Below are 22,629 nucleotides of genomic sequence, written 5' to 3' on the forward strand. Positions count from 1 at the left end.
CGGATGTGCAGCAAGCCAAGTCGGGCGCTTGAGAAGCAAACGCAGCACATTTTTGCATTTTTGCATTTTGGAATTTTGTATTTTGCCCATTTGGTCCATTTCGCCCAGTTGCGAAACCGCAAGAGACACGGAGAGGGCTGTCGTCCACGTCACAACCCTGGTTGGCGGTGATTGCCCATAAAAAGGCACCAATGGAGTGAAAAAGCACACCTCGGGCCAAGCGAGGTGCCGTGAAAGAGGAGCGGGAGATTGCGGCTGTGAGGTATTCCGTCCGCAGGATCAAGGCCGAGGTAGACCGCCACATGCAGGCGACTGATGAGGCGGCCGTTGCGAACCGTCAGCCTGCGCAGGAATAAACCCAGTAAGCCTGTCCAGTTGCGTATTTTGTCACCGACTTGGCTACGGAGGGTTGGCCGCAGCTACTGGCATTGGATAGACAACATTGTGACCCGCTCTGTTGTCACCTGTGTGGTGTTGTGAGAGGACCAGACAAACCAGGGTAACTCGAGCGGGCACCCCAGGTGACTGCATCTCCAAATCACCAAGTCGATCACCCGCAGCGGCCAGCGCTTCGCTCTCCAAGTGGGGACGGGACGATTCGATCTTGTGCGCGCTCCTTGTGCATCAGCTGTCCCGATCCCGGGCTTCCGGGTGCGTTGTCTCGCTGGTTTCGGGTACCGGTTTTGGCGCACAGAGGGGCGTCGGGCGTAAGCCTAATTCTGTGACTAGTTGCATCGCTATTGGCTAGACTCTAACCGTGCATCATTCATGATCGCGCTGAGTCGTGGGTGAAAATGCGGGATGTTGCGCGGCTGCCGATGGGAGGGAGAGAAAGAGGCCCGTGTCCTCCGATTCCTTGCAGCAGTTGGGATTGCCAGTGGCACCCGGGCCGGTTGGACCAGGGATGTTAGTGGGGTTGTTTGCCCGATTGAGCCAAGCGACCAGATCTGCCACAACCTTGAACATTTGGAAACTCAGATTGGGATTTGCTAATATGATGGGTCGAGGATGGGTGGGGGGGGCGGAGGATGGCTCGAGGATGGGTGGGGGGGCGGAGGATGGCTCGAGGATGGCTCAGGATGGCAGGATGGGTCTATCAACTCCCAACCGGGCCGAAATTGTCGAGTCGTTTCTCACCGTTGCAAACGGCTCGTCACAATAACTAAGCGAGCCGTTCTCGAGTCATCAATGCGGTCGCTTCCTGACGTTGGAATTTCTCGGTTAACCAGCCACCCGAAGAACCCTGCAATTTCTGTGGAAATGTACGAGTAATCGTTGCGTATGGGAAAGGGAGTTATTTTTGTGACAAAACAGAGGGTTGTGGGGAAAAGCAAGCTGCAAAGGACGAATAAGAGGGGTCACAAAAAGCAAAGGGTAAATCAGACAGGGGGCAGGCAAAGGTTCAGTTGCATTTGTATTGTATTGTACATTTGACGAATACCAAAAACAGCATGCCCGAAACCATATCCCCATCGCGCCGTCGCCCCGAACCCAAAATCCCATTCTTGCAGGGGTGCACCACAAAATGCAACCAAGTCAATGCGCCCTCCATGCCAACCCATTTTCCTATCCAAGCAAGTTGATGTACGGCTCGGGCCATCTGCCCCATACCATCGGCCGGTTTCCTAAACGGCCGCTGACCGGGGAAAGGACCTTGAGTCGCCGCCTGTCCTCGTCCACATCTGCGATGGCCACAAATCCCATAACTGGTGCTTGACGGATCACCTCGGGCGGGTCGTTTACTGAGGCGTTCATGACAGCGAGGGTCCAATGGGACATCTCTGCTGAGACTTCGGCACGCTCGAGGGCTGGTTTGTTGTCGTAGAAACCTGAGGCTAGCTTATTGTCAGTCATGAAGGGCCATGGTAGTGAAGAGAAAAGAAAACACTACCGTCAGGTGTCCTGAAGACGGCTACATCGTCAAAGCTGACGGACTGCGTGAACGGGCTCAGCGTCCTCTTGGCGTCGCCGAAAAAATACTCCTTGATAGCAGCTTCGCGAGTAAACTTCATAAAGTCTTTATCTCGTTCTGCCACACCATCGGACTTGTCGAGCAGGATCAACGTGATGGGTTCTCCATGTACCGTCCGCTGGTTCTCGAAGCGGCGCTGTAACTCAGCGTGCAGGTCAGCCGAGCCGAGAACAACCACGATATTAACTGTCACTGTTAGCCGCAATCCCGCAGTGTGCTCAGCTTCTGATAACCCACCTGCAAACTCATTCACCACATGCGTCAAGACCTCCAGATCCCCCTTAGCCACGCTCGCCGCCGGCGTATCCAGCAACAACCCCGCCTCCCTAACCACCTCATCCGCCGCAAACTTGTCCCTCGCCGCACTCCCCAACTTCCCCACCAAGTCCCTCCACAGCGGCACATCCTCATCCACCCTCTCCCTCCCCACGTAGTACACCATCGGCAGCTTGACCGGCACGGCGCTGGGCCCGCTGCTCGGGGTGCCGCTGACGCCGAACCCGGCAGCGGGGTCCTCGACGTCCATGACCGTGCCGAACACCGCCGCGCTGACCGTGCCGGGCAGCGCCAGCATCCCCTCGCGCGGGTCGACGCTCCCGACCAGCGGCTGCCCGCCCGCCCGCGTCGCCAGCGCCGCCAGCGTCCGCGCCACCGTCGTCTTGCCGCTGTCCTTCTCCCCGCAGATCATCACCCGCGGCCCGGGGGCCCCACCGCCACCGCCACCACCACCACCATTGGTATTATTATTATGATTATGATTACTCCCACCCGCCGCCGCGGCCGCCGCGCGCAGCTCCTGCAGCGCAAAATGCAGATTGAGCACCGGCAGCTGGGGCGAGGCCTCCGGGGCGGGGTACTGGGTGACGGAGTCGACGAAGGCGCCCGAGACCTCGAGGGTGGCGCCCGTGTAGGTGAGCAGCTTGGACTGGGTGTTGCGCGGGAAGGTGTAGGTGCGGTTGAGGGCGAGCTCGGTGCCGTCGCGCTCGGCGGTGCCGCTGGTCAGGCGCACCGTTGCGCCGCCACCACCGCCCGCGCCGCCGCCGAGTCCGGTGGCGGTGATGGCGGGGTTGGTGGTGGAGATGCTGCTGCGGGGGACTTCGAAGCGCCACTCCCAGAAGGGGCGGAGGGTGATGGTGCGGGTTGTGGAGGTTGTGGGTTGCTGTTTGTTTGGGGACGGGGGGTGCGCAGGTTAGTTGAGTTGACGGTGGTGAGAGAGTGGGGGAAGGTGGATGGTGGGACGGGGCATACCTGGGGAGCAATCTGACCCAAGCCGGGGATTGACATGGTCGCTACTTCATCAGCAGTCCTGTGTGTAGGTGTTGTAGGAATTGGCAACTCGAGCTCAAACAGCTTCGAGCTTTCGCTATTGATGATGTGGGTAAGTGGTTTGCGGCAGGCAAGGGTGGGGCTGCCAAGGGAAATTTACTGACTTGGGGATTGAAGATCGCTCCCTGGCATGTGAACACAACCATCCGGCCAAAAAAGAAAAACCGAATTCGAAAGGTGAGCAAAAAGTCAAGAAAAGAGAAACAAGTAAAAGAAATCATGACGATGGTAAGAGGTAAAACAAAACTGAGTAAATGAGCAGTAGATTTTGGGCTTCCGAATGGCTTTCTTTTCGCTCCGAGACTGCATCGGATGACAGGTCAACCAACGCCCAAGGTATGGAAGACCTCGCCAGACACACTTCAAGGGCGGCAGTTCAAGATAATTAGACTAAAACAATAAACTCAATGCAAAGACTAGGGTATTCATGAAAATAATGCCACCTCTATCCTGTCGCTTTCGTCAAAAACTCACAACCCATCTTTCTTCCTTCTCGTAGCGCCATGCTAAATACCACTGCAAATCCCCGTCCGTCTGTTTCTGCCTTATTGAGCCAGCTCTTCGAAAACCTTGATGATGTTCCGAACCCCTACCAGGCTGTTCTCATCCGGGCCCTCTCCGGGAACCCACTTGGCATGGGCAAAGTCGATAAGCTTCAAGGAGAAGATCCGTGGTTGACTGGACAACTCATAGTCGTCATCGTCCTCATCTTCGCCATCAGTCAGGACATCTCCCATCAACTCCACCACTTTAACGTCTCCTTCGATGGCGCCAGAAATTATCTGCCCATCGATCCCGGAGTTGTTCTCCTGAACAAAACTTATCCCGTTGGACTGTGATTCCTTGTCTTGCTCGAGATCTTTCATCACAAGGGTGCTGCACCCATCCACGGTGGCTTTCTTTTCTTCAACGCGGATTTTCGCTTCCTTGAGAGCGTTGACCCTCTCAACCAGGGCGTTGTTTTCTTCAATGGCGGCTCGGAGCGCCTCGCCATCTCCCTCAAAGGTGAACAGCAAGCTCGCTGAGTACATGCGGGTTTCTGAGTTGGCCAGGACCTCCTCTACCTGCTTTAGCTCCTCTAGGAAGGCCTGGGCGACCGCTCTCCCCAGATCTTTGTCGATCCCGGCCCTCTCGTTGAAGATGAAGTTGACAAACGGCTGTGCGACGTTGTCCTTGCTGACGCCAAACTTGCCATAGTCCTTGCTGTAGTTTTGGAAATCGTCCGCGTCCAACTCCTCCGGGTCGTCGGTCCCTTTGTACACGCGCATGCCTGCGATGCGAAACCCGTGTGACCCGGTTGTTGTCTGCCTGGTGACCTCGTCGAACCTCTTCCGCTTCTCCATGGGCGCGTCGTCAGCCCATAGTCGGCGGCCGAGCTTAGCGTCAAGAATGTTGGGCTTCTTGAAGCCGTGCGTGCTATTTTGGAGCACGACAGACTTGTTAGTCGGGATCCTGCGGTTTTTGTTCGGCCTCCACGAAATATCGATTATTTCTTCGCCTTGCTCCGCCGCTTCTTCGGCCGCTTCTTCGGCCGCTTCTTCGGCCGCTTCTTCGGCCGCTGCTTCGGCCGCTTCTTCGGCCGCTTCTTCGGCCGCTGCTTCGGCCGCTTCTTCGGCCGCTTCTTCGGCCGCTGCTTCGGCCGCAGCCGCCTTCGCCCTCGAGATCGCCTCTTCCTTTAATTCCCGGCTCATATGGTCAGCGACCACAGGGAGTTGCTCGTTTAGGGACTCGATATCGGTCGTATCGTTAAGCGAGAGAGTCCCGAAGTAAAGAGGCATCAGCGAAGCAAACTCAAGGTGATCCTGGAAGGTTTTTTCGTAAAAGTCTATCTCCTGCTGAACGCAGGGCTTGATGAAAAGCTCGCCGTCAACGTCGGAAAGTGTTCCATCACTATCAATCACGATGTTAGAAACCAGAGACGACGGTGGGGCAACTATGTGCGCACGTACTGCCCTGCAACCGCATGGTTGTAAGGCTGAAGATCAGCATGTTTCGGAAGTTCTCTGCTAGTCGCCATGATGTTTTATCGAAACTGTCGCAACGCTAACACGGACCTTGCGAGGAAGGGTGTCTTGCAATGGGCGCAGATTCTGCCAGTTGAGTGGTCGGGTACTTATGGAGGAGGGAGGGGGAAGGATCTGCCAACAACTGGAGGCGACGGTTGCATCTGCATGGGCGTACAGAAAATGTTGAGTTGGCTCGTGCTGGGGTATCATGAACTGAAATGTGAAATAAAGGCACCCTGTGTTTGCGGGTCAGGAAACCAGATCATTTTGTCTTAGGTTGTTTAACGAGGGAGGCATGAAGTTTCGAGGCTCAGGAGTGTTGGCTGGGAATTCGCGGGGCGCGACAGCTCAGCGGGGCGAAGTGCGCTTTTGCTGCAGATGCGTGGTGGGGGTTCGAAGCTTGGATGGTCCCGCTCGCACCCAACTGCTCGGGAGCTCGTCCATGGTTAGCCAATTAAAACCTCTCAACAAGACCTGAAGTGCCGTGCGGGCTGGCAAGGTTCTCAGGAACAAGCCTCCACCTGTCGTCACCCACATAAGCGCTTCATCCCATCGGGCTGAGCATGACCTGCATAGAATTGCTCGGATTCCCGACCCTGCGGCCCAGCTGAATCGCAAGGTGGATTTGAGGGCTGATGTCCTTTGATTACCAGTCGCAGAACACCATCACTTTCTGTCAGCGAATGTCGCATACCTCACAGCCACCGCAGCCCCTCCTCCGTGCATCGTCCTTCGATTCCTGAGCGTTTTACATCTGCACCTTGCCTTCAACACTGCCGATATGTCGTACTCCGAGTCGACTGCTCGACGTTTAGGCACCGCCCTCGGAACGACCGAGCCTTGGAGGTCTGCTCGTACACATCTTTATTAATTTCGTTGATCCAATCGAAACTGAGGAGCCTAGTCATGAATCAGACTGGGCAAGCACCCATGCGTACAACTGGAAATGTTCGCTCAAGTGGGGCTTTGTTCTGTTCTAGGTCGTATCCTCGAGGCTTTCTTTTGTGGCTTCGTGCCAAATTCACTTCACTCTTGTGCGGAACTTGTGGATTTCTTGTCCAATATCATGAGTCCATAACCGCCCTACATGCCCTTTCGTTCTTATTGTGGTGGTAGGCCGTGACTCGCTCGTTCGAAGTCCGCATATCTCCATGTGACCACTCCTATTTTTCAAGTCGCTCCTGGCTAGAAGTAGCTGCCATAAATCGCATGGGGTCAAGCCCCATATGATCGACTCAAAAATACACCGTTATTACGTGTATGAAACATGCGAGACCTTGGTAACCAAGTTGGGTAAAGGTTCCTAGGTCTAGCTTTAGTCTTCGGCCAGCTTCAACCGATCAATTTTCCTCATTATCGGGGTAGGTGAAAAATTGCCTCGCCTTTCAATGATTGTCACGTATTTCGTCTCGAGTTTTATTCCCCGAGAATAATATCGATGATGTCCATTTCACCTGGAGGTAGGTCCTCTCTCTGAGCCTCCTTCCCGCGCTGCCCACTACTATCGGTAGCTTTTGTTCTGTTTGCTTTCAAAGCCGAAAATCTGCCATTAACCTGACAACACATTTCAAACCCGGCGCAAACTTCTTTCCATGCAAACTGCCTTCACCAATCTTGACCGATTTCTAAGCTTTCTCCCCGCTACTTTGCCATTTCCCTCATTTCGCAACCCGTGGTCCATTTCACCCAACAGCAACACGCTAGACTTGGAATAAACTTCGCAGTTGCGCAGCAAACTCCATCTAGCCCTCATAATCTCTACTTTACAGGCCGTACGAGATGTCTTCCACTCCAGGTCCCAGTTCGGCTCCAGCGGAGGATGCACAGAAGGGCGCGCCAGCTGAGGGCGACTCGCAGACCGTCGAGACGCAAAACGTGAGAGTGCAGGACGCCAAACCCAAAGATGGCAAGAAGAAACCGAAGAAACGCAGCGCTGGAGCGAAGAAACGCGGGACCGGATTTGAAGGTGAGTTCTGTGGCGGATTATGAACCCGCTGTTTGTAGCCGCTTACAAAGTCTAGAATTTTATTGCGACCCGCCGTTGACTGTGGCCGAGCACAGCGAAGAGAAGGACGTCATCTACCCGCCGCATCGCCCCTTCGTGGATCGCATCGAGGAATGCGTTCAGCGGTTCCGTGCCCGCCGCCGCATGAGTCCGGAGCGCGAACTTCTGTTTTCCAGATACCTCGTCCTCGGTGGCATCGACGCCACCGTGAGACAGTTTCAAGGCACCCGGAACATTGGCGATGATGTCCTGGCAGACTCGACCAAAAGCGCTGTCCGAGAAATGACGGCCGACGACGTGATTCAGCGTGGCGTAGATGGCAACCGCAGCGTCCGGTTTTACAACCCGAACTATCCCGACCACTGGGATGTCGACTTCACTGGCGTTGCCGCAGGATTTGTGTAAGTCCTACGCACGCTAAGCACACACTCTCTGTTTAAAGTCAGCTACTAACATACTCAGGTCCGAGCATCTCCCCCAGTTGGTAGGCGCTAAGACCGAGCAATTCTTCATGGGGGTTGATGTGGTCCTCAACTTTCTCAAATATGTTGATCGACACGACGTATGCCCTGAGTATGCCGACGATGTCAGGGCGGCCCAAAAGATTTGCCTGAAGGCTCTGGAGGAGTTGCCTGCTATCACAGAGCTGCTACGACGGCTCCCGGGTCATTTTAACACCTCCATCAGGGTGCTGCATATGAAGCCAGAAGACGACGACTCCTGGAATTTCAGCGCTTCTTCGGATCAGGCGGTGCCTGATATCAAGTACGCCAGAGCCAGCCAGGCCGCCACTCTCTCGATCCTGATGGGACCCAACCGCTTCCCAGCGGATCCCGAGTGGTCTGTCACCGACAAGGCCGAGCAAACCTTCGAGGTCCTCAGCATCGACCCCCCGAGCGACGCCACGCGCGCCAAGTACAAGGCCATCAACCAGCACCTCACCAGCTTCCCCGACATCCCGACCTGCGGCACCATCACCGCCCGCTCGGTCATCATCTGCGAGGGCTGGGACAACGCGGCGGCCACCAGCCCGCCCGACGCCGGCAAGAAGTGCCAGTTCGTGCTGGAGGAGGGCATCCTCCGCCTCCTGGTGGTGGGCATGAAGCTGACCATGGGCGTCTGCACGCTGAACGTCGGCCTCAAGTTCATCCAGTACATCCGGGGGATCCGGCCCAGCTTCTACCTATTCCTGCCGCAGGAGCTGATGTTCCAGTACAAGGAGCCGGTCCCGAACGACCGCCCTGCGCGGAGCGTCCACGACCGCGAGGATGAGGGAGATGACGTGGGGGGTCGGGATGACTGAAGGGTTGGGTAACTGGCGTTTTTGGAGTTCTTGGGGGATCGCCATATGGCTGCTTAGCTGACGGGGTGGCTGATTCGAGAGGTGCACCGGGAAATACCCTAGACCTAGAGAGAAAGAGCTAGGGAAATGGCTTATCTGAGAGCTCCGGTCTTGGCCAGTACACATGTGCGTTGTGCAGTATGAGTGATGCGTTTTGCTCCCTCCCGTTAGTAGGCAGATATGTGGCGACCAGTGCACTGAGAGACTCTCATGTAGACAGCAGCGCTGATATGATCCTTATTCTAACAACAACGAGCTAAAAGATTCGTCAACACCAAGGCGCATACCCCGCCCACCCATCCAGCCAAGATTTGAAAACACACAGTATCCTACCCTACAAACCCAACACCCTACCAACCCAACGCCCAATTATTCCCACGCGCAGTCAACCAGCACACATTCCCATCCGGCCTGAAGCATACAATCCACCATGTAGCAGCGAAAGTTCATCGATGGGGAAGCATAAAGAGAGTTCAACCCCCAACATCGTAGTTTCCTCTGCCCCCAACGGCCCCACCCCCGGTCATCTAATCATGGTTCTGCACCTTATGATCCCCCGCCACAACCTGTGCGTAGCTCGGCGGCGGCGCGCTGCCATCGCTCGGCCCGGCCTCGGCGGTCGTGCCCTGCTCCTGGGGCTGGTGGTGCTGGGGGTGCTGCTGGGACGCAGAAGAGTTGCTGGTGCCGTAGTCCATGTGGCCCTGCGGCTTGGGCGGCTGTGCGTGAGCGGCCTGCTGCGGCTGGTAGCCCTGCTGTGCCTGCTGTCCGCGGCCGCGGCCGTCGCCGTGCGTGCCGTTGACGAAGACGTAGATGCGCCCGTGCTCGGCGTCCTGCGGGACGCCCTCGTAGTCGTAGTCGTAGGGTGGGTCGGGGTACTTGGCGATGATGTACCAGGCGTGGAGGAGGCCGGGGATCTGGGGTGAGGGGAGGGGAGGTTAGTGGTGGTGATGGTGATGATGAAGGGTGGAGGAGGAGGGGGGGCTTGTTAGGGTTATGGGTGGATGAGGGAGGGAGACCTACGTAGCCGAGGATGAGGAGGAGGATGTTGATGATGGAGTCGGCGGAGCACAGGCCGCGCTTGACCCAGACTGTTTTGGGTGACTTATTAGTTTGTGATTCTTGATCTGAACAACCATCACAAGGCAGTCGCATGTTGCGTGCTGCCTGTTGCATGTTGCGGGGTGCGGGGTGACGAACCGGCCAGCGGTGGGAAGAGTACGGCTAGGAGGCCGAGGAAGATATCTTGTGAACACATCGCGACCGAGTTACTGCGCTAAACTGACCGAGAGCAAGTCGCGATTGTTGACGTCGAGGTGAAAGAGCGTGGTTTGGGGAATTGGCTGATGGGTGGTTCAAGAGGGTCGTTGAGCAATGATGCAAGAACGGGTCTCTTGGAGTCATGCTCATCATCAGATTGGGTGGCGGTGCCTGGGGCTTGCGTAATGTGGGAAAGCGCTTTTCCCCTCTGGTTCTGGCGCCTTGGCGGACTTGGCCATGCCCCGCATTGCACTTCGGGTTAGGGTTAGCAGAGGCGCTGTGTCACGTTGTGAAGGCGGTCGGAAGAACAGCGGCAGAATTTGTTCGCCTTGCATTGCACGTGCTGCTTGGACGTGCTTGGACATCTTCCATCAACAAATGATCAATTGGCACTTTGGCCGCTTTACTCACACCTTCCCATCTACATGCTTTAATCACCTAACCACTTCACCGACATCATGGATGATATAGCATCTCTCGAATTGCTTTCCTTGGTGTCGAAAGTCACCTCCGAATTACGAAACCATCTCGGTGTCAATGAGCCAACACTTGCCGAGTATATCATCGCGCAACGCCTAAAATGCGCCACCGTTGACGAATTCAAGGCGAAGCTCGACGCGACCGGTGTCGAGTTCGCCCCGAGTTTAGTACAGAGCATCGACCGCCTCGTCCAGACCATGCATCCGAAATTCAAGGGGAAACAGGATAGTTCGAAGTCTAGCATCGATGAAAAGCCGGCGCGGTCGGCGGAGGAACAGGCCAAGACGTTCAAAGGCCTCGCCATGCCTGACAAGGATATGGAGTTAATTGGCGATTCACTAGCATTGTTTGAGAGCCTGGAGCCGAAGAGGGCCGACAAAGAACGTCCACGAAAACGCAGCCGCACCCCTGACGACTCCCGGGGCGACACGAGACGGAAACGTAAGGAGAGGTACCGGTCGAGGTCAAGGTTAAGATCCCGATCGCCGGCACCGGGTCGACGGAGAAACGGCCGCTACGAGGATGACGACGACTTTCGCCGACCACCTCGCCAAGAGTTGGACGAGTCACCGCAACTGAACAAGGTTTATGATGGCCACGTCACAGGCATCAAGGACTTTGGCGCCTTTGTGAACCTTCATGGCGTCATGGGGAAAATGGATGGGTTGGTCCATATATCGGCATTCGGGCAACGAGTCGACCATCCCTCCGACGTTGTTTCCAGAGGGCAGGATGTCAAGGTCAAGGTAGTCAAGATCGAGGGCAACAGGATAGGGCTTTCGATGAAGGATGTTGATCAACAGACGGGCATGGACCTCGCGCCAGAAATGAAGCTGGGCTCTGGCGCCAACATGGAGGCTCTAGGTGGCCGTGGCAGAGCACCCGCTGTCACAGGCAACGGAGCGATCGGTTCATTCCAGGCATCTGCAGTAGCCAGAAGCCAGAAGAAGAGGATGACCTCCCCGGAGAGGTGGGAAATCCGTCAGATGATTGCCGCTGGGATCGCCAAAGCCTCGGACTACCCCGACCTGGAGGAGGACTACAACGCGACGCTCCGGGGAGATGGGCAGCTGGAGCTGGAGGAAGATATCGATATCGAGATCCGAGACGAAGAACCCCCATTCTTAGCTGGACAGACGAAGCAGTCACTCGAGCTGTCACCTATTCGGGTAGTCAAGGCGCCAGATGGGTCGCTTAACCGCGCCGCGATGGCCGGAGCTAACCTGGCAAAGGAGAGAAAGGAACTACGGCAACAGGAAACCGAGTCGCAGGAAGAGAAAACCAAGGTCGACTTGTCATCCCAATGGCAAGACCCAATGGCCAACCCCGAAACTCGGCAATTCGCTAGCGATCTTCGGAAACGGCCCCAGGCTGCACAATCAACCTCGGATGCCGTACCAGAATGGAGGAAGACCATCGCCAAGGATCAGTCCCTAGGAAAACGAACAAGCATGACGATCAAGGAGCAACGAGAGTCCCTGCCCGTTTATGCTTTCAGGCAGCAACTTATCCAAGCTGTCAGGGAGAACCAGATCATGATCGTGGTCGGCGAAACTGGCTCCGGCAAAACCACACAGCTCACACAGTACCTTGCGGAAGCCGGGTTCACCAACAACGGCATGATCGGGTGCACACAGCCTCGCCGTGTGGCTGCCGTCTCGGTTGCCAAGCGTGTTTCCGAAGAAGTTGGGTGCCAGCTAGGCCAGGAGGTTGGTTACACTATCAGATTCGAAGATGTCACCAGTCCTGCAACCAAAATCAAGTACATGACGGACGGAATGTAAGTGCAGTCCCTTCCGGCGCTATCAGCTCCATTTCTAACCCGACCCAGGTTGCAACGTGAAATCCTCATGGACCCCGACCTCAAAAGGTATTCAGTCATTATGCTTGACGAAGCCCACGAGCGGACGATCGCGACGGATGTCCTCTTCGCGTTGCTGAAGAAGACCATCAAGAAACGAGACGACCTCAAAATCATCGTCACAAGCGCCACGCTAGATGCTGATAAGTTCAGCGAGTATTTTAACTCGTGTCCCATCTTCACCATCCCCGGACGCACCTTTCCGGTTGAAATCCTTTACTCACGCGAGCCGTAAGTTCGGCCCCTACGATCCCCTTGCTGTGGTATCGACGTACAAATGACTGACGAATGAATGCAGTGAATCGGATTACCTTGATGCCGCGTTGACCACGGTGATGCAAATCCATTTAAGCGAACCGATGGGCGACATTCTCCTGTTCTTGACTGGGCAAGAAGAAATCGACACGGCCTGCGAGATTCTATACGAGAGGATGAAGGCGCTAGGAGCAGGTGTTCCAGAGCTCATCATCCTCCCGGTTTATTCGGCGCTTCCAAGTGAGATGCAGAGTAAGATCTTCGAACCAGCGCCACCCGGCAGCCGTAAAGTCGTCATCGCCACCAACATTGCCGAGACGTCGATTACCATTGACTACATCTATTACGTTATCGATCCCGGCTTCGTGAAGCAGAATGCCTACGACCCGAAACTGGGAATGGATTCCCTGGTGGTTACCCCTGTTTCCCAGGCACAAGCGAATCAGCGAGCGGGCAGAGCCGGGCGGACAGGTCCCGGCAAGTGTTTCCGCTTGTACACAGAGGCCGCATACCAGTCAGAAATGTTACCGACGACCATTCCCGAGATTCAGCGCCAGAATCTATCAACGACGATCCTTATGTTGAAGGCCATGGGCATCAATGACCTGCTTCGCTTCGACTTTATGGATGTAAGCCGCTCCAGCCCTCGAGTCCATCACCTTCCCGTTACTAACTCTCTTCGAGCCACCGCCTGTCAACACCATGCTTACGGCGCTCGAGGAGTTATATGCATTGGGGGCCTTGGATGACGAAGGGCTACTTACCCGCCAAGGGAGAAAGATGGCGGATTTCCCGATGGAGCCGACGCTTTCCAAAGTCCTCATTGCTTCGGTCGACAAGGGCTGCTCTGACGAGATGGTGACCATCGTGTCGATGCTCAACTTGCTCCAGGTATTTTATCGACCGAAGGAAAAGCAGGCGCAAGCGGACCAGAAGAAGGCTAAGTTCCACGACCCGTCGGGCGATCACCTTACGCTACTGAACGTCTACACCTCCTGGAAAAACAACGGCTACGCCAACACGTGGTGTTTCGAGAACTTCATCCAAGCTCGCTCGATGCGCCGGGCTAAGGAGGTCCGTGACCAAATCGTTAAAATCATGGAACGCCATAGGCATCCCATCATCAGCTGTGGCCGCGACACAGACAAAATCCGGCGGTCCCTCTGTTCGGGCTTTTTCCGCAACACGGCCCGCAAGGACCCGCAAGAGGGCTACAAGACTCTTATTGAGGGTACTCCTGTCTACCTCCACCCGAGCTCGGCACTGTTTGGTAAGCAGGCCGAGTGGGTTGTCTACCATACCCTCGTCCTCACGACGCGCGAGTACATGCATTTCACGACCACTATTGAGCCTAAATGGCTGGCGGATGAGGCGCCAACCTTCTTCAAGGTCGCGCCGACGGATCGGTTGAGCAAGAGGAAGCAGGCTGAGAGGATCCAGCCGTTGTATAACAAGTATGCCACCGAGGACGACTGGCGGTTGAGCGCCCAGCGCAGGGCGGGACGGTCTGGTGGCGGTGGTGGGACATGGGGTTGAATTGTCGAGGGCTATATCGATTGGTATATCTCTAGCGTTTGCTGGAAGCTTTGTGTATTTCCATAGCGAAGAGCGTGGGTTTTGGAGGAAAATAATAGAACTGTGATACCCTTTCACCAAATATGTCCCAAGCACCCTCTGCCCAAAAAAAGTCGAACTCCAAGTGTAAGTGCCGCCGAAACCTTCGACGAGAGGAACGAAAAGAAAGCCATTCGGAATCCCGAAGTCAGCTTTTTCTTTGACTCGGTTTCTTTTCTTTAATTTATTTTGCTTGGTTTTCTTTGCCTCTTCTTTTTCTTGATTTCTTTTTATCCTTTCTCTTTTCTTGATTTTCTTTTCTTGCCTTTTGAGTTCGGCCTTTTTTTGGCCAGAGTCTGCCAAGGTGATATTGCGGCAGCAGGCGAGAGGCCAGATCAAACGCTGATGACCCGCCAAGCCCAACATGAGCCAGTGCCTGAGATGTTCACCTGATCATCCACCCAACCTGTCAACATACCTGAATCGACTTATGCTTCCGCCCCCGATACGGCCCCATCAAGGGCCTATTGCATTTGTGACTGCATCTCTATTTCATCCAAGTTGTTCAAGGCAGTGACAGATCCCCCTTCCCCGCCCCGAGCAACGTCGTACCAGTTATTTCATGGATGATGGACCCCAACGGGCCCGACCGCGAGGAAGTCCAGCGAGCTCTCTCGCTCATTGAGGATCTCGACCTTCCACATCCGACAGGGCCCTTGCTCTCGTTATTCGTAACAGAGGCTCTTCACCCCGTCCCCGCCGCGCGCTACGTTATCCACAGACTGTCAACGGGCAAAGCTCGCTCCCTGGTGGCCGACTGGATCTATATTGTTGAATCCGGTGAGCAACCCTCGTCCCCGAACTTTCAGTTCTTTGCCTGATGACTTTCAGTGACGAGATTTGGTCGTCCCCGGCCACCACCCGATGCCAAAACTCAGCAGGATGTCAGGAAACGAGATGGGAATAGATGTTGCATCACCGGCAAGGCCGGTACTCTTTGGGATCCTTTGCTTGTTGTGCCTGTTCTTCCTATCCCCTCCCGTTGGGCTGTAGACAAGGTGTGACAACAGGCCCTTTGGTTATTCCACTACCCCGGTGATCTGCTAACCACTCATGCCAAAGCCTCGCATCTTCGATATGCTCGGGGCATTCTTCACTCCGGCAAAACGGGACTGGTGGCTCTCACAGGTTGAGGACCCCGAACTACTGCCGCAGTGTCTCAGCCACTGGTTGGTTCGCAAGTCTGCTGCTGAAGCCTTCGCACGGGGTATTGTTATCTTGAACAGGCGGTTACCATCCGTGATCGAGGTGAGGCAAGACATGACCCCTATTTTCTTCCCTTGACCACGAGACTAACTATCCACGCCTACAACCAAAGTACGAAGTCGAGCCAATCATCATGGGGCCCGAGGAGCCATTGGAAGTTGACGGCCCATATGCACTCCTCGGTGATCACTCGCGCTCAGGAATCATGACAGTAGACTCGCACTTCATCGGCACCCAAGCACGCCTGGCGAGAAGCATCCGATATGTCGACCTCGCCAAAACCATCGCGCCCCAAATCTTCCCCCCTCCCCACCCCAACCCCCCAACCACGAACACCACCCAACTCGCGAAACTACACTTCCGCAAACGAATCCCCTCCCAACCAACCCGCATCCTCAACACCCTCCTCCGCTTCTCCGCCCGCGCCTTCTTCACCGGCTGGCGCTCCCTCCCCAGCCGCTTCCGCGCCGCCGCCTACGACCTCCTCCGCCACCTCGGCGACCTCCTCTACGGCGTGCCCGACCCGACCTACTACGTCCGGCGCCTCCCCTTCGGGCTCTACCTCAAATACCGCAGCGAAGCGGACCTCGCGCGCAACGAATTCAACGCCCTCTCCCGCATCCACCACGAGACCTCCATCCCCGCCCCGACCCCCCTCGACCTCCTCCCCGACGAGGAAGACAACGCCTACCTGCTCATGACCCGCCTCCCCGGCCACCCCTTATGGCGGTGCGAAGAGCTCTTCTCCGACGCCGACTGCGACGCTATCGTCGCCCAGCTGCAGGACTACGTGGGCCAGCTGCGCGCGCTACCCCGCACGGGCGAGGCTGGGGCGAACCGCCACATGCTCATCTGCAACACGCTGGGTGGGGCGTGCCGCGAGCACCGGATTCGGGAGGCGGCGCCGGTGGGACCGTTCGCGGACGAGGCGGCGTTTAGTCGGTTGTTGCGGTTGGGGGATGACCCTGCGCGGAGGGGCCATGGGGTGGTGTTTACGCATGCGGATTTGAGTCCGCGGAATGTGTTGGTGGAGAGGTTTGTGAGGTGGGATGGGAGGCCGGGGTGGCGGGTCACGGGGATTGTGGATTGGGAGACGGCGGGGTATTATCCGGAGTATTGGGATTATACGAAGGCGGTGTTGGGGGCGGGGAGGTGGAGGAGCAGGTATGTGGGTATGGTGCATAGGGTGTTTGCGGCGTTTGGGGACTATGAGAGGGAGTTGGATGTGGAGAGGCGGAGTTGGGAGTTGGGTGATGGTGTGTGAGTGGTAGGTACAGACAGGTAGGTAGGTACCTGGTGACTTGTGTCGTGTGTGGGGAGGAGTAATTCAAGTCTTCAGATGCCAGTGGGTAAGGTACCTAACAATACAACATGAGGAAATTGGGAGACACGAGTGTAAAACTTGAAATTCGAATATTTCTGATTGGCGAGCCAGGGGAGGTGTTCGGCTGACATGACCTGGTGTCTAACCTAGATCGAAAGTCTATGGGACAGTGGCCCGTTGTACAAATTCTCTATAACTGGTATGGTTCCAAAAAGGATCTTGGGCCCGGCCACAAGTCAACATCTACTATCTACCCTCTGTGGAGTATAATAGGGTACATGCCGCCGAGGCCAAGTAGCAATATCCACCCGAAACATGGTTCTGACTCTTTCCTACGATGAAAACTGAACCGGACATAAGAGGACCGCCCGTCATGTCTCTGAGTAAAATGGACATGTACATAAAGCCCACAGAGTCTTTTAGCTTCACATAACGGCCAAGCAAACTTCCTAGAAAAGTACCAGAAGGCGAAACTGTCACTTACCATTCAGAATATGGCAGTTTTGCTCCGTACAAGACCATCGACCAGTGTGCGGATACTGATGGGGAAATCTCTGGATAGCCAGGCCACTAGTTACATGATGGCTGTCATAGTAAGGCAAGGCCCTCGGCAGAGGCGATGAAAGTCGGGAAGTTCGGACGTGTTGGAGCAACAGAGGGGTTTGGGTGCGGTGGAGGAAAGTTCAAGGCCTCGGCCCCGGCCCTACAAGCCTCAATTCCACTTCCAAATTCAACGAAACCGACTTCATCTACCTTAAGGCCATCTAGACGTTCAATCCTTAGACCAATGCGGCTAGGCTACGGGCAAGAGCTAAGAGTCGTGGAAAGATCGTGCCCGCACTGAGGGCACATCATAATAACCCTGGCTATATCCTAACTCCCGGCTACCCTAACTCCCCGGGCAAGAACCAAGACCCCTGGAAAAGTCGTGCCTACGCTGGCGGCACATCATCATAGGTGGCAAGGGCAAGGACAGCAAGTCTTGGGATGGACAGCAAGTCTTGGGATGGACAGAGAATGTTCATCCGGAATGGCCTGTCTCGCCAAAGCATTTCAACAAGGCGCTCGGGTCACTCGCTAATCTTGGTGTTCCCTTTAACGCCAACATTGGCAATCGCTGACTGCTCCTAGCTTCCACCCAGCATTTCAACGATTGAGGACGTCATCGACACCGTCACCAGCTTTCGACAAAGAGGTACAGAATCAAGCCTCAAATAGCTGAGCGAACGGGACCAACCCGAGGTCCGACGTTTTGAATACGATTACGAAGCCGAGACTACATATCTCGACATCAAGGGCGAATCTGCGGCACATTCCGAAGTTCAACTGTGGCTTCGAGATTATATCGAAGCTCGTCTCCAGGATTCGCGTCGCGCTATGAAGGAGTAGAATCCAAGCCGTGCTCATCGTCGACCTTAAGTACCCCAAGTTGACGAAGGGGTGGGTAAGCCTGCCAGTCGCGAAACATGTGAAGAGAAAGGCGCAGCAGTAGCTCGATTTCTCGCACGGCAAGATCCAACCGGTCCGTACCCTCGCCTTATAATACCATATATGGACTCGGGCTCTAATTGCACTCGTGCGGTATTTGCTCGCTTCGGGCTATTGAGTATAGGGGTTTTACCTGAGGCCGGTAACCGACTCCTTCGTCGGAGAACACGCCCGACAGAGCCCTCCATGCGCTCCATGGCGTTGCATACAGGGATGTAACCCCGTCCACAGCTTGTCTCACTTGCTACTTGTCCTCCGATTATGGGCATGGATCTGAGAGCTCCGCATGTGTATGTAGAGCGGCAGAGAGACTAGGTGCAAAGCGGACCCACAACCCATGTCCAATTGACCCTCTCACCTCGGGGCCCGGGGAGCTGTGACATTTGTTTTGTTTTTCGCTTGTAGAAAAGCGGTTTCTATTGGAAGGAGTCTGAAAGCGGTTACTTTGACAAATGCTGGGAGGTAGCTGGCAACATGAAGGCAAAAAGTAAAACCTCCTCTTACAGGAACCACGCGGCGATGTTGCTGAAAACGCCAGCCGCACATCCGCATCCCGAACACACTTGTCTTGGCGTTTCGAACCGTGGACCTCGGGAGACCGCGCTAGGGAATCTTGGGAACGTGGCTTCGATTCCAGCAGCTGACGTCAATCAATGTTGTGACGAGTTGTGTCAAGGTTAAGTACCTACACTAGTAGCTTGTTTTGGAAGTTCCCCACGTCAAATTATGTCACAAGCAGGGCAACCACGTCGTATGAGAGCCAGCATCGTTTGTTGATCATGAAAAGATGCTTCAAAAATCAAGCCGAGCTGCCGAGGCAGATGCCGTTGCTTGGCACGATGGTTGGAAACAGTACAACGACATAGTTAACTGCAGGGGCAGTTCTTCAAATTCTTCACGCGGCACGGTTGGTGTCCTGAGTGACTCTATAGCCACGGCTGTTACAACGATGGAGCCTCGGAGCACATGGAAGAGGGCCAACACGTTCCAGAATTCATGCTTGGGTCGTCTCCGGTCTCCCGTCCCGAGGTGTGTCGGTGAAGCGGGTACAGGTGGGGCACCATGTGAAGCGGGTTGCGGTTAAATCGTTGTCGAAATGACGTCGGGATAGGCGGTCAGCTGGCTGGTCGAGGCTGGTTCCGGCTGAAATGCCCTGGAAGGGCGCGCTGCGCCCCCCTGTGGCCGGGCCGGTCTTGGCGCCGCAACCGAGCCACAAAACAGCAGTGGCAAACTGAAACGAACAACTTGGGCTCTTGGGCCCGGTCTGGTCGAGCCTGGGAGCCTGGGAGCCTGGTCGCCGGTTGGGGCTCACGGGATTCGTATCAAAAGATGTCCTTGCTATGTTTAGAACGGCCAATGTCGGGGGCCCGGCGGTGAGTTGGGAAAAGAAAAGGGCCGGGCCGCAGCTGAGAGATTGACATGAAGTTTCTGAACGTGGCATCCGTATTGTTGAGTTCAGACGGCGGTGACCTGCAACGGGTTTCAGACGCGAGCAAGAGAGAGACCTGGGATTCGAGGGATTTGTTGAATTCTGAACCAGGGGTCCAGTACAGGCACCTTTCCGGTGCAGCGTGCAGGTCTGTACATGTACCCTCGTACCTACTCTGTGTGGCGGGTGCAAGCTTGTGTGTGGCAGCTGGCGGTGTGCTTTGTGTGCATCAGCGCCCTTACGCAAGTCGGTGTTTTGGCCAACCAGAGACGACCGATAAACATCCATGGGCACACCGATCTGGGCCGTGGCGATCGCGGTGGTGGGGTGTCGGGGGCTATCGGAGGGGCCGGCGGGCCGGAAAACGTCGCTAATAATAAAGTGACAAAACTCAAAAACCCCTCATTGGGCTGCAAATGTCTCGCCCATCGCGGGCCGTATTTGAACACATTCCTGGAGAGGCGCGATTGGCGAAAGGAAACAAGGGATGAATTGGGCACGTCGCGTGTTTAGGCCGTCTTTTCAGGGCCGCCAGGGACCCGGCAGGGCCTAGTGGCAGCAACAAAGGCCTCGATGTTTGGGAATGTGCCCCACGGCCCCGCCACCCTCCCCCCATGCGGGGCCCCTCCGAGCCGTCACCGATAAAATTCCCTCGGTCCCTGCATTGAAATGTGACTCTTTTCGCAACTGCCCAGGTCCTCTGCCGTCACTTATTTGATTTCCTTGTTTTATTGTTGCTTGCATTCAGAAACAACAACAACATATCTCACGGCTTCGTCCACCCCTTTCGATATTCCTTTCCATACTAGATACCCCAGTTTCCCAAACACAACACCAGTAACACCGCAATTATGGTACGTTGGCCAAATTTTCGGCTTGTTGTGGGCCCCACTTATTAACAAACCTGTGTGCGTAGGCGACATCAGAAACATCAATTTCCCGGTCAGAGATCGTAAGCACCAACAGGACGCACGAACAGTAGCTCCGAGCGCAGTACTAACGTGCCACCGCCTTTAGGTCAACAACTACACCTCTCTCGACCAGAAGGGCATCGTCATCGCAGAATACGTCTGGATCGATGCCGAAGGCAACAACCGCTCCAAGACTCGCGTACGTCCCTCCGAACCGCTTAGAACTCGAAGTAAACGCGGGTAGCTGACTCAGCTTGCAGACCCTCGAGCCTCGTGACGATGGCAAGCAGTGGGACGTTGACACATTACCCATCTGGAACTTCGACGGGAGTTCCACCGCCCAGGCCCCTGGCGAGAACTCGGATGTCTACCTCCGCCCCTGTGCCGTCTACCCCGACCCCTTCAGGAAGGGCAACAACATCCTGTACGTTTTCAATGTTTGGAGAAAGTCGGTGGTTGCAGGCGAGTCCCGCGCTAACACGTTGCTAGTGTCCTGACAGAGTGCTGGAACCATGACGGGACCCCTAACAAGTATAACTACCGCCATGAGTGCGCCAAGCTCATGCAGGCACATGCCGAGACAGTACCCTGGTTCGGTCTGGAGCAGGAGTACACTCTCCTTGATCTGAACGACAAGCCGTACGGCTGGCCCCAGAACGTATGTTGCTGTCCGCTCGAAACCTCAGACGCTTGACGGTCGAAAGACTAACACTCGTTTTTCGTAGGGTTTCCCTGCTCCTCAAGGCCCATATTACTGTGGCGTCGGTGCTGGCCGGGTGGTTCAGCGTGATATTGTCGAGAGCCACCTGCGCGCCTGCATTTACGCTGGCGTCAAGATCTCGGGCACCAACGCCGAGGTCAGCAAGTCACAATGGGAGTTCCAGGTCGGCCCTTGCGTCGGCATCAGCAGTAAGTTTCATTGGGTGTCGCACCCTCGAGAATAGTTCACTGACTTGAGATTCAGTGGGTGACGATCTCTGGATCGCTCGCTACATCCTCTCCCGCGTCGCTGAGGACTTCGGCGTCAAGGTTTCTCTGCACCCCAAGCTGATCCCTGGCGACTGGAACGGCGCCGGCATGCACAGCAACTTCTCCACCCAGGAGATGCGCGAAGAGGGTGGCATGAAGGCGATCGAGGCTGCCATCAAGAAGCTCGAGGCCCGCCACCTGGAGCACATCGCCGTCTATGGCGAGGACAACGAGAAGCGCCTCACTGGCCGCCACGAGACTGGTGCCATTGACTCATTTACCTAGTATGTTAACCCGCCGGTGCCTGCGCTAAGCAACATTTTAAACTAACCGAACTCTAGTGGCGTTGCTAACCGCGGCGCATCCATCCGTATTCCCCGGGAAGTCGCTGCCAAGGGCTGCGGTTACTTCGAGGACCGCAGGCCCGCGAGTAACGCCGATCCTTACCGTGTCACTGGTATCCTCATGGAGACGTATGTATCCCTCGACGCACCTGCCATTGTGTTCTAGCTAACCGCCACGTAGGATTTATGGCGCCGTCTAAGGGTTGGTTTAGTGTCAGTTTGGATTCGTCGCTTTGAGAGCATCTTAGTGGCTTAGCCCGGGGGGCCGCGCTGAGTTTTGATGGAGGGCACTCCGCCGGTTTTCATTGGTTATATTTTCGGGACCTACCCTTGTTTAGATCTGCCCACGAGGCTAGTCAAAAGGGATCAGGATATTTAGAGGCGTACTGCCTGCCTGTCTGCCTGCCTTGCCGGCTTTATATGAAGGCTAATGCATGGCTCGGAAGGTTGCGAGCATTTGGGTTATGACGCTGCGTGTTAACATAGAGCATTATCGTAGGGCGCCACGGGTCTTTAGGAAAGGGTACACCGTTTACAGGGCATAATATCAATAGACAGGATGAAGCGGCAGAGCTATCATCCACCGCCTTTCGGCATTTTACATCGGCGTCCCCATCTTGCCCAAACTTGCCGCTTGAACACCAGGGCGCTTGCTGCCCCGAGAACTGCACTTTAGATTAAGCGCGGCGAAGGGAGGGCTACACAGGGGATAAGCAGAGGGTTGTTTCTGACGTTGACTCGGGAAGGGGCGTTGCTATCGTTGTGATGGGTTCCATGTGAATTACTGTTTAGGCACGGACGGCGTCTGGGGAGGGGCCATATCACGGCTTCCTAGCTGCG

General features: G+C 55.6%; 8 protein-coding genes across 8 annotated transcripts; 4 read left to right on the forward strand and 4 right to left on the reverse strand.

Annotated features, from left to right (window-relative positions):
* Positions 1 to 1,388: 1,388 nt before the first annotated feature.
* F5144DRAFT_573228 (Pre-mRNA cleavage complex II protein Clp1-domain-containing protein) lies at positions 1,389 to 3,369 on the reverse strand. The gene is made up of 4 exons (XM_066788951.1): positions 3,221 to 3,369; positions 2,210 to 3,131; positions 1,892 to 2,158; positions 1,389 to 1,835 (listed from the first exon to the last, which is right to left on the reverse strand). Exons 1-4 carry the CDS (start codon positions 3,254 to 3,256, stop codon positions 1,567 to 1,569), a joined length of 1,494 nt encoding a protein of 497 aa, XP_066643314.1. The 5' UTR covers positions 3,257 to 3,369; the 3' UTR covers positions 1,389 to 1,566.
* Positions 3,370 to 3,456: 87 nt separating this feature from the next.
* On the reverse strand, positions 3,457 to 5,749 carry F5144DRAFT_512331 (inositol polyphosphate kinase-domain-containing protein). The gene is made up of 2 exons (XM_066786562.1): positions 5,248 to 5,749; positions 3,457 to 5,188 (listed from the first exon to the last, which is right to left on the reverse strand). The coding sequence occupies exons 1-2, from the start codon at positions 5,313 to 5,315 to the stop codon at positions 3,844 to 3,846; spliced, it is 1,413 nt and encodes a 470-aa protein (XP_066643315.1). The 5' UTR covers positions 5,316 to 5,749; the 3' UTR covers positions 3,457 to 3,843.
* Positions 5,750 to 6,752: 1,003 nt separating this feature from the next.
* F5144DRAFT_244474 (Argonaute complex, subunit Arb1) lies at positions 6,753 to 8,841 on the forward strand. Its single transcript, XM_066783384.1, has 3 exons — positions 6,753 to 7,270; positions 7,326 to 7,710; positions 7,772 to 8,841. Exons 1-3 carry the CDS (start codon positions 7,084 to 7,086, stop codon positions 8,610 to 8,612), a joined length of 1,413 nt encoding a protein of 470 aa, XP_066643316.1. The 5' UTR covers positions 6,753 to 7,083; the 3' UTR covers positions 8,613 to 8,841.
* A 337-nt stretch (positions 8,842 to 9,178) lies between these two features.
* Positions 9,179 to 9,906, reverse strand: F5144DRAFT_602926 (uncharacterized protein; the record flags this gene model as incomplete). The annotated part of the gene is made up of 3 exons (XM_066791246.1): positions 9,179 to 9,565; positions 9,672 to 9,739; positions 9,849 to 9,906. 3 exons carry the CDS (start codon positions 9,904 to 9,906, stop codon positions 9,179 to 9,181), a joined length of 513 nt encoding a protein of 170 aa, XP_066643317.1.
* Positions 9,907 to 10,283: 377 nt separating this feature from the next.
* F5144DRAFT_573236 (ATP-dependent RNA helicase DHX8) lies at positions 10,284 to 14,157 on the forward strand. Its single transcript, XM_066788952.1, has 4 exons — positions 10,284 to 12,168; positions 12,220 to 12,480; positions 12,548 to 13,133; positions 13,189 to 14,157. Exons 1-4 carry the CDS (start codon positions 10,367 to 10,369, stop codon positions 14,038 to 14,040), a joined length of 3,501 nt encoding a protein of 1,166 aa, XP_066643318.1. The 5' UTR covers positions 10,284 to 10,366; the 3' UTR covers positions 14,041 to 14,157.
* A 254-nt stretch (positions 14,158 to 14,411) lies between these two features.
* F5144DRAFT_573239 (kinase-like domain-containing protein) lies at positions 14,412 to 17,017 on the forward strand. The gene is made up of 4 exons (XM_066788953.1): positions 14,412 to 14,898; positions 14,950 to 15,116; positions 15,181 to 15,366; positions 15,437 to 17,017. Exons 1-4 carry the CDS (start codon positions 14,685 to 14,687, stop codon positions 16,586 to 16,588), a joined length of 1,719 nt encoding a protein of 572 aa, XP_066643319.1. The 5' UTR covers positions 14,412 to 14,684; the 3' UTR covers positions 16,589 to 17,017.
* Positions 17,018 to 18,974: 1,957 nt separating this feature from the next.
* On the reverse strand, positions 18,975 to 20,135 carry F5144DRAFT_244528 (uncharacterized protein). Its single transcript, XM_066783385.1, has one exon. It carries the CDS (start codon positions 19,851 to 19,853, stop codon positions 19,131 to 19,133), a length of 723 nt encoding a protein of 240 aa, XP_066643320.1. The 5' UTR covers positions 19,854 to 20,135; the 3' UTR covers positions 18,975 to 19,130.
* On the forward strand, positions 19,946 to 22,391 carry F5144DRAFT_573245 (glutamine synthetase). Its single transcript, XM_066788954.1, has 9 exons — positions 19,946 to 20,419; positions 20,482 to 20,517; positions 20,583 to 20,675; positions 20,737 to 20,900; positions 20,966 to 21,134; positions 21,202 to 21,385; positions 21,441 to 21,729; positions 21,787 to 21,918; positions 21,971 to 22,391. Exons 1-9 carry the CDS (start codon positions 20,417 to 20,419, stop codon positions 21,987 to 21,989), a joined length of 1,089 nt encoding a protein of 362 aa, XP_066643321.1. The 5' UTR covers positions 19,946 to 20,416; the 3' UTR covers positions 21,990 to 22,391.
* The last annotated feature ends 238 nt before the right edge of the window (positions 22,392 to 22,629 follow it).

This window comes from Chaetomium tenue (assembly GCF_020726465.1).
Source record: "Chaetomium tenue strain MPI-SDFR-AT-0079 chromosome Unknown F5144scaffold_4, whole genome shotgun sequence".
NCBI lineage: Eukaryota > Fungi > Ascomycota > Sordariomycetes > Sordariales > Chaetomiaceae > Chaetomium > Chaetomium tenue.

Bases quoted from the DNA above. Each gene is read 5' to 3' on its own strand.
- F5144DRAFT_512331 (XM_066786562.1), bottom strand. From the start codon at position 5,315: ATGGCGACTAGCAGAGAACTTCCGAAACATGCTGATCTTCAGCCTTAC. The intron at 5,189-5,247 runs GTACGTGCGCAC...CGTGATTGATAG, and splicing joins AACCATGCGGTTGCAGGGCA to TGATGGAACACTTTCCGACG.
- F5144DRAFT_573245 (XM_066788954.1), top strand. The intron at 20,518-20,582 runs GTAAGCACCAAC...CACCGCCTTTAG, and splicing joins CAATTTCCCGGTCAGAGATC to GTCAACAACTACACCTCTCT. The intron at 20,676-20,736 runs GTACGTCCCTCC...CTCAGCTTGCAG, and splicing joins ACAACCGCTCCAAGACTCGC to ACCCTCGAGCCTCGTGACGA.
- F5144DRAFT_244528 (XM_066783385.1), bottom strand. From the start codon at position 19,853: ATGGATGTTTATCGGTCGTCTCTGGTTGGCCAAAACACCGACTTGCGT.
- F5144DRAFT_573239 (XM_066788953.1), top strand. From the start codon at position 14,685: ATGATGGACCCCAACGGGCCCGACCGCGAGGAAGTCCAGCGAGCTCTC. The intron at 14,899-14,949 runs GTGAGCAACCCT...GATGACTTTCAG, and splicing joins GATCTATATTGTTGAATCCG to TGACGAGATTTGGTCGTCCC. The intron at 15,367-15,436 runs GTGAGGCAAGAC...CTACAACCAAAG, and splicing joins GGTTACCATCCGTGATCGAG to TACGAAGTCGAGCCAATCAT.
- F5144DRAFT_573228 (XM_066788951.1), bottom strand. From the start codon at position 3,256: ATGTCAATCCCCGGCTTGGGTCAGATTGCTCCCCAG. The intron at 2,159-2,209 runs GTGGGTTATCAG...TAACAGTGACAG, and splicing joins TGTGGTGAATGAGTTTGCAG to TTAATATCGTGGTTGTTCTC. The intron at 1,836-1,891 runs GTAGTGTTTTCT...ACAATAAGCTAG, and splicing joins CGTCTTCAGGACACCTGACG to CCTCAGGTTTCTACGACAAC.
- F5144DRAFT_573236 (XM_066788952.1), top strand. From the start codon at position 10,367: ATGGATGATATAGCATCTCTCGAATTGCTTTCCTTGGTGTCGAAAGTC. The intron at 12,481-12,547 runs GTAAGTTCGGCC...GAATGAATGCAG, and splicing joins ATCCTTTACTCACGCGAGCC to TGAATCGGATTACCTTGATG. The intron at 13,134-13,188 runs GTAAGCCGCTCC...ACTCTCTTCGAG, and splicing joins TTCGCTTCGACTTTATGGAT to CCACCGCCTGTCAACACCAT.
- F5144DRAFT_244474 (XM_066783384.1), top strand. From the start codon at position 7,084: ATGTCTTCCACTCCAGGTCCCAGTTCGGCTCCAGCGGAGGATGCACAG. The intron at 7,271-7,325 runs GTGAGTTCTGTG...TACAAAGTCTAG, and splicing joins ACGCGGGACCGGATTTGAAG to AATTTTATTGCGACCCGCCG. The intron at 7,711-7,771 runs GTAAGTCCTACG...TAACATACTCAG, and splicing joins GGCGTTGCCGCAGGATTTGT to GTCCGAGCATCTCCCCCAGT.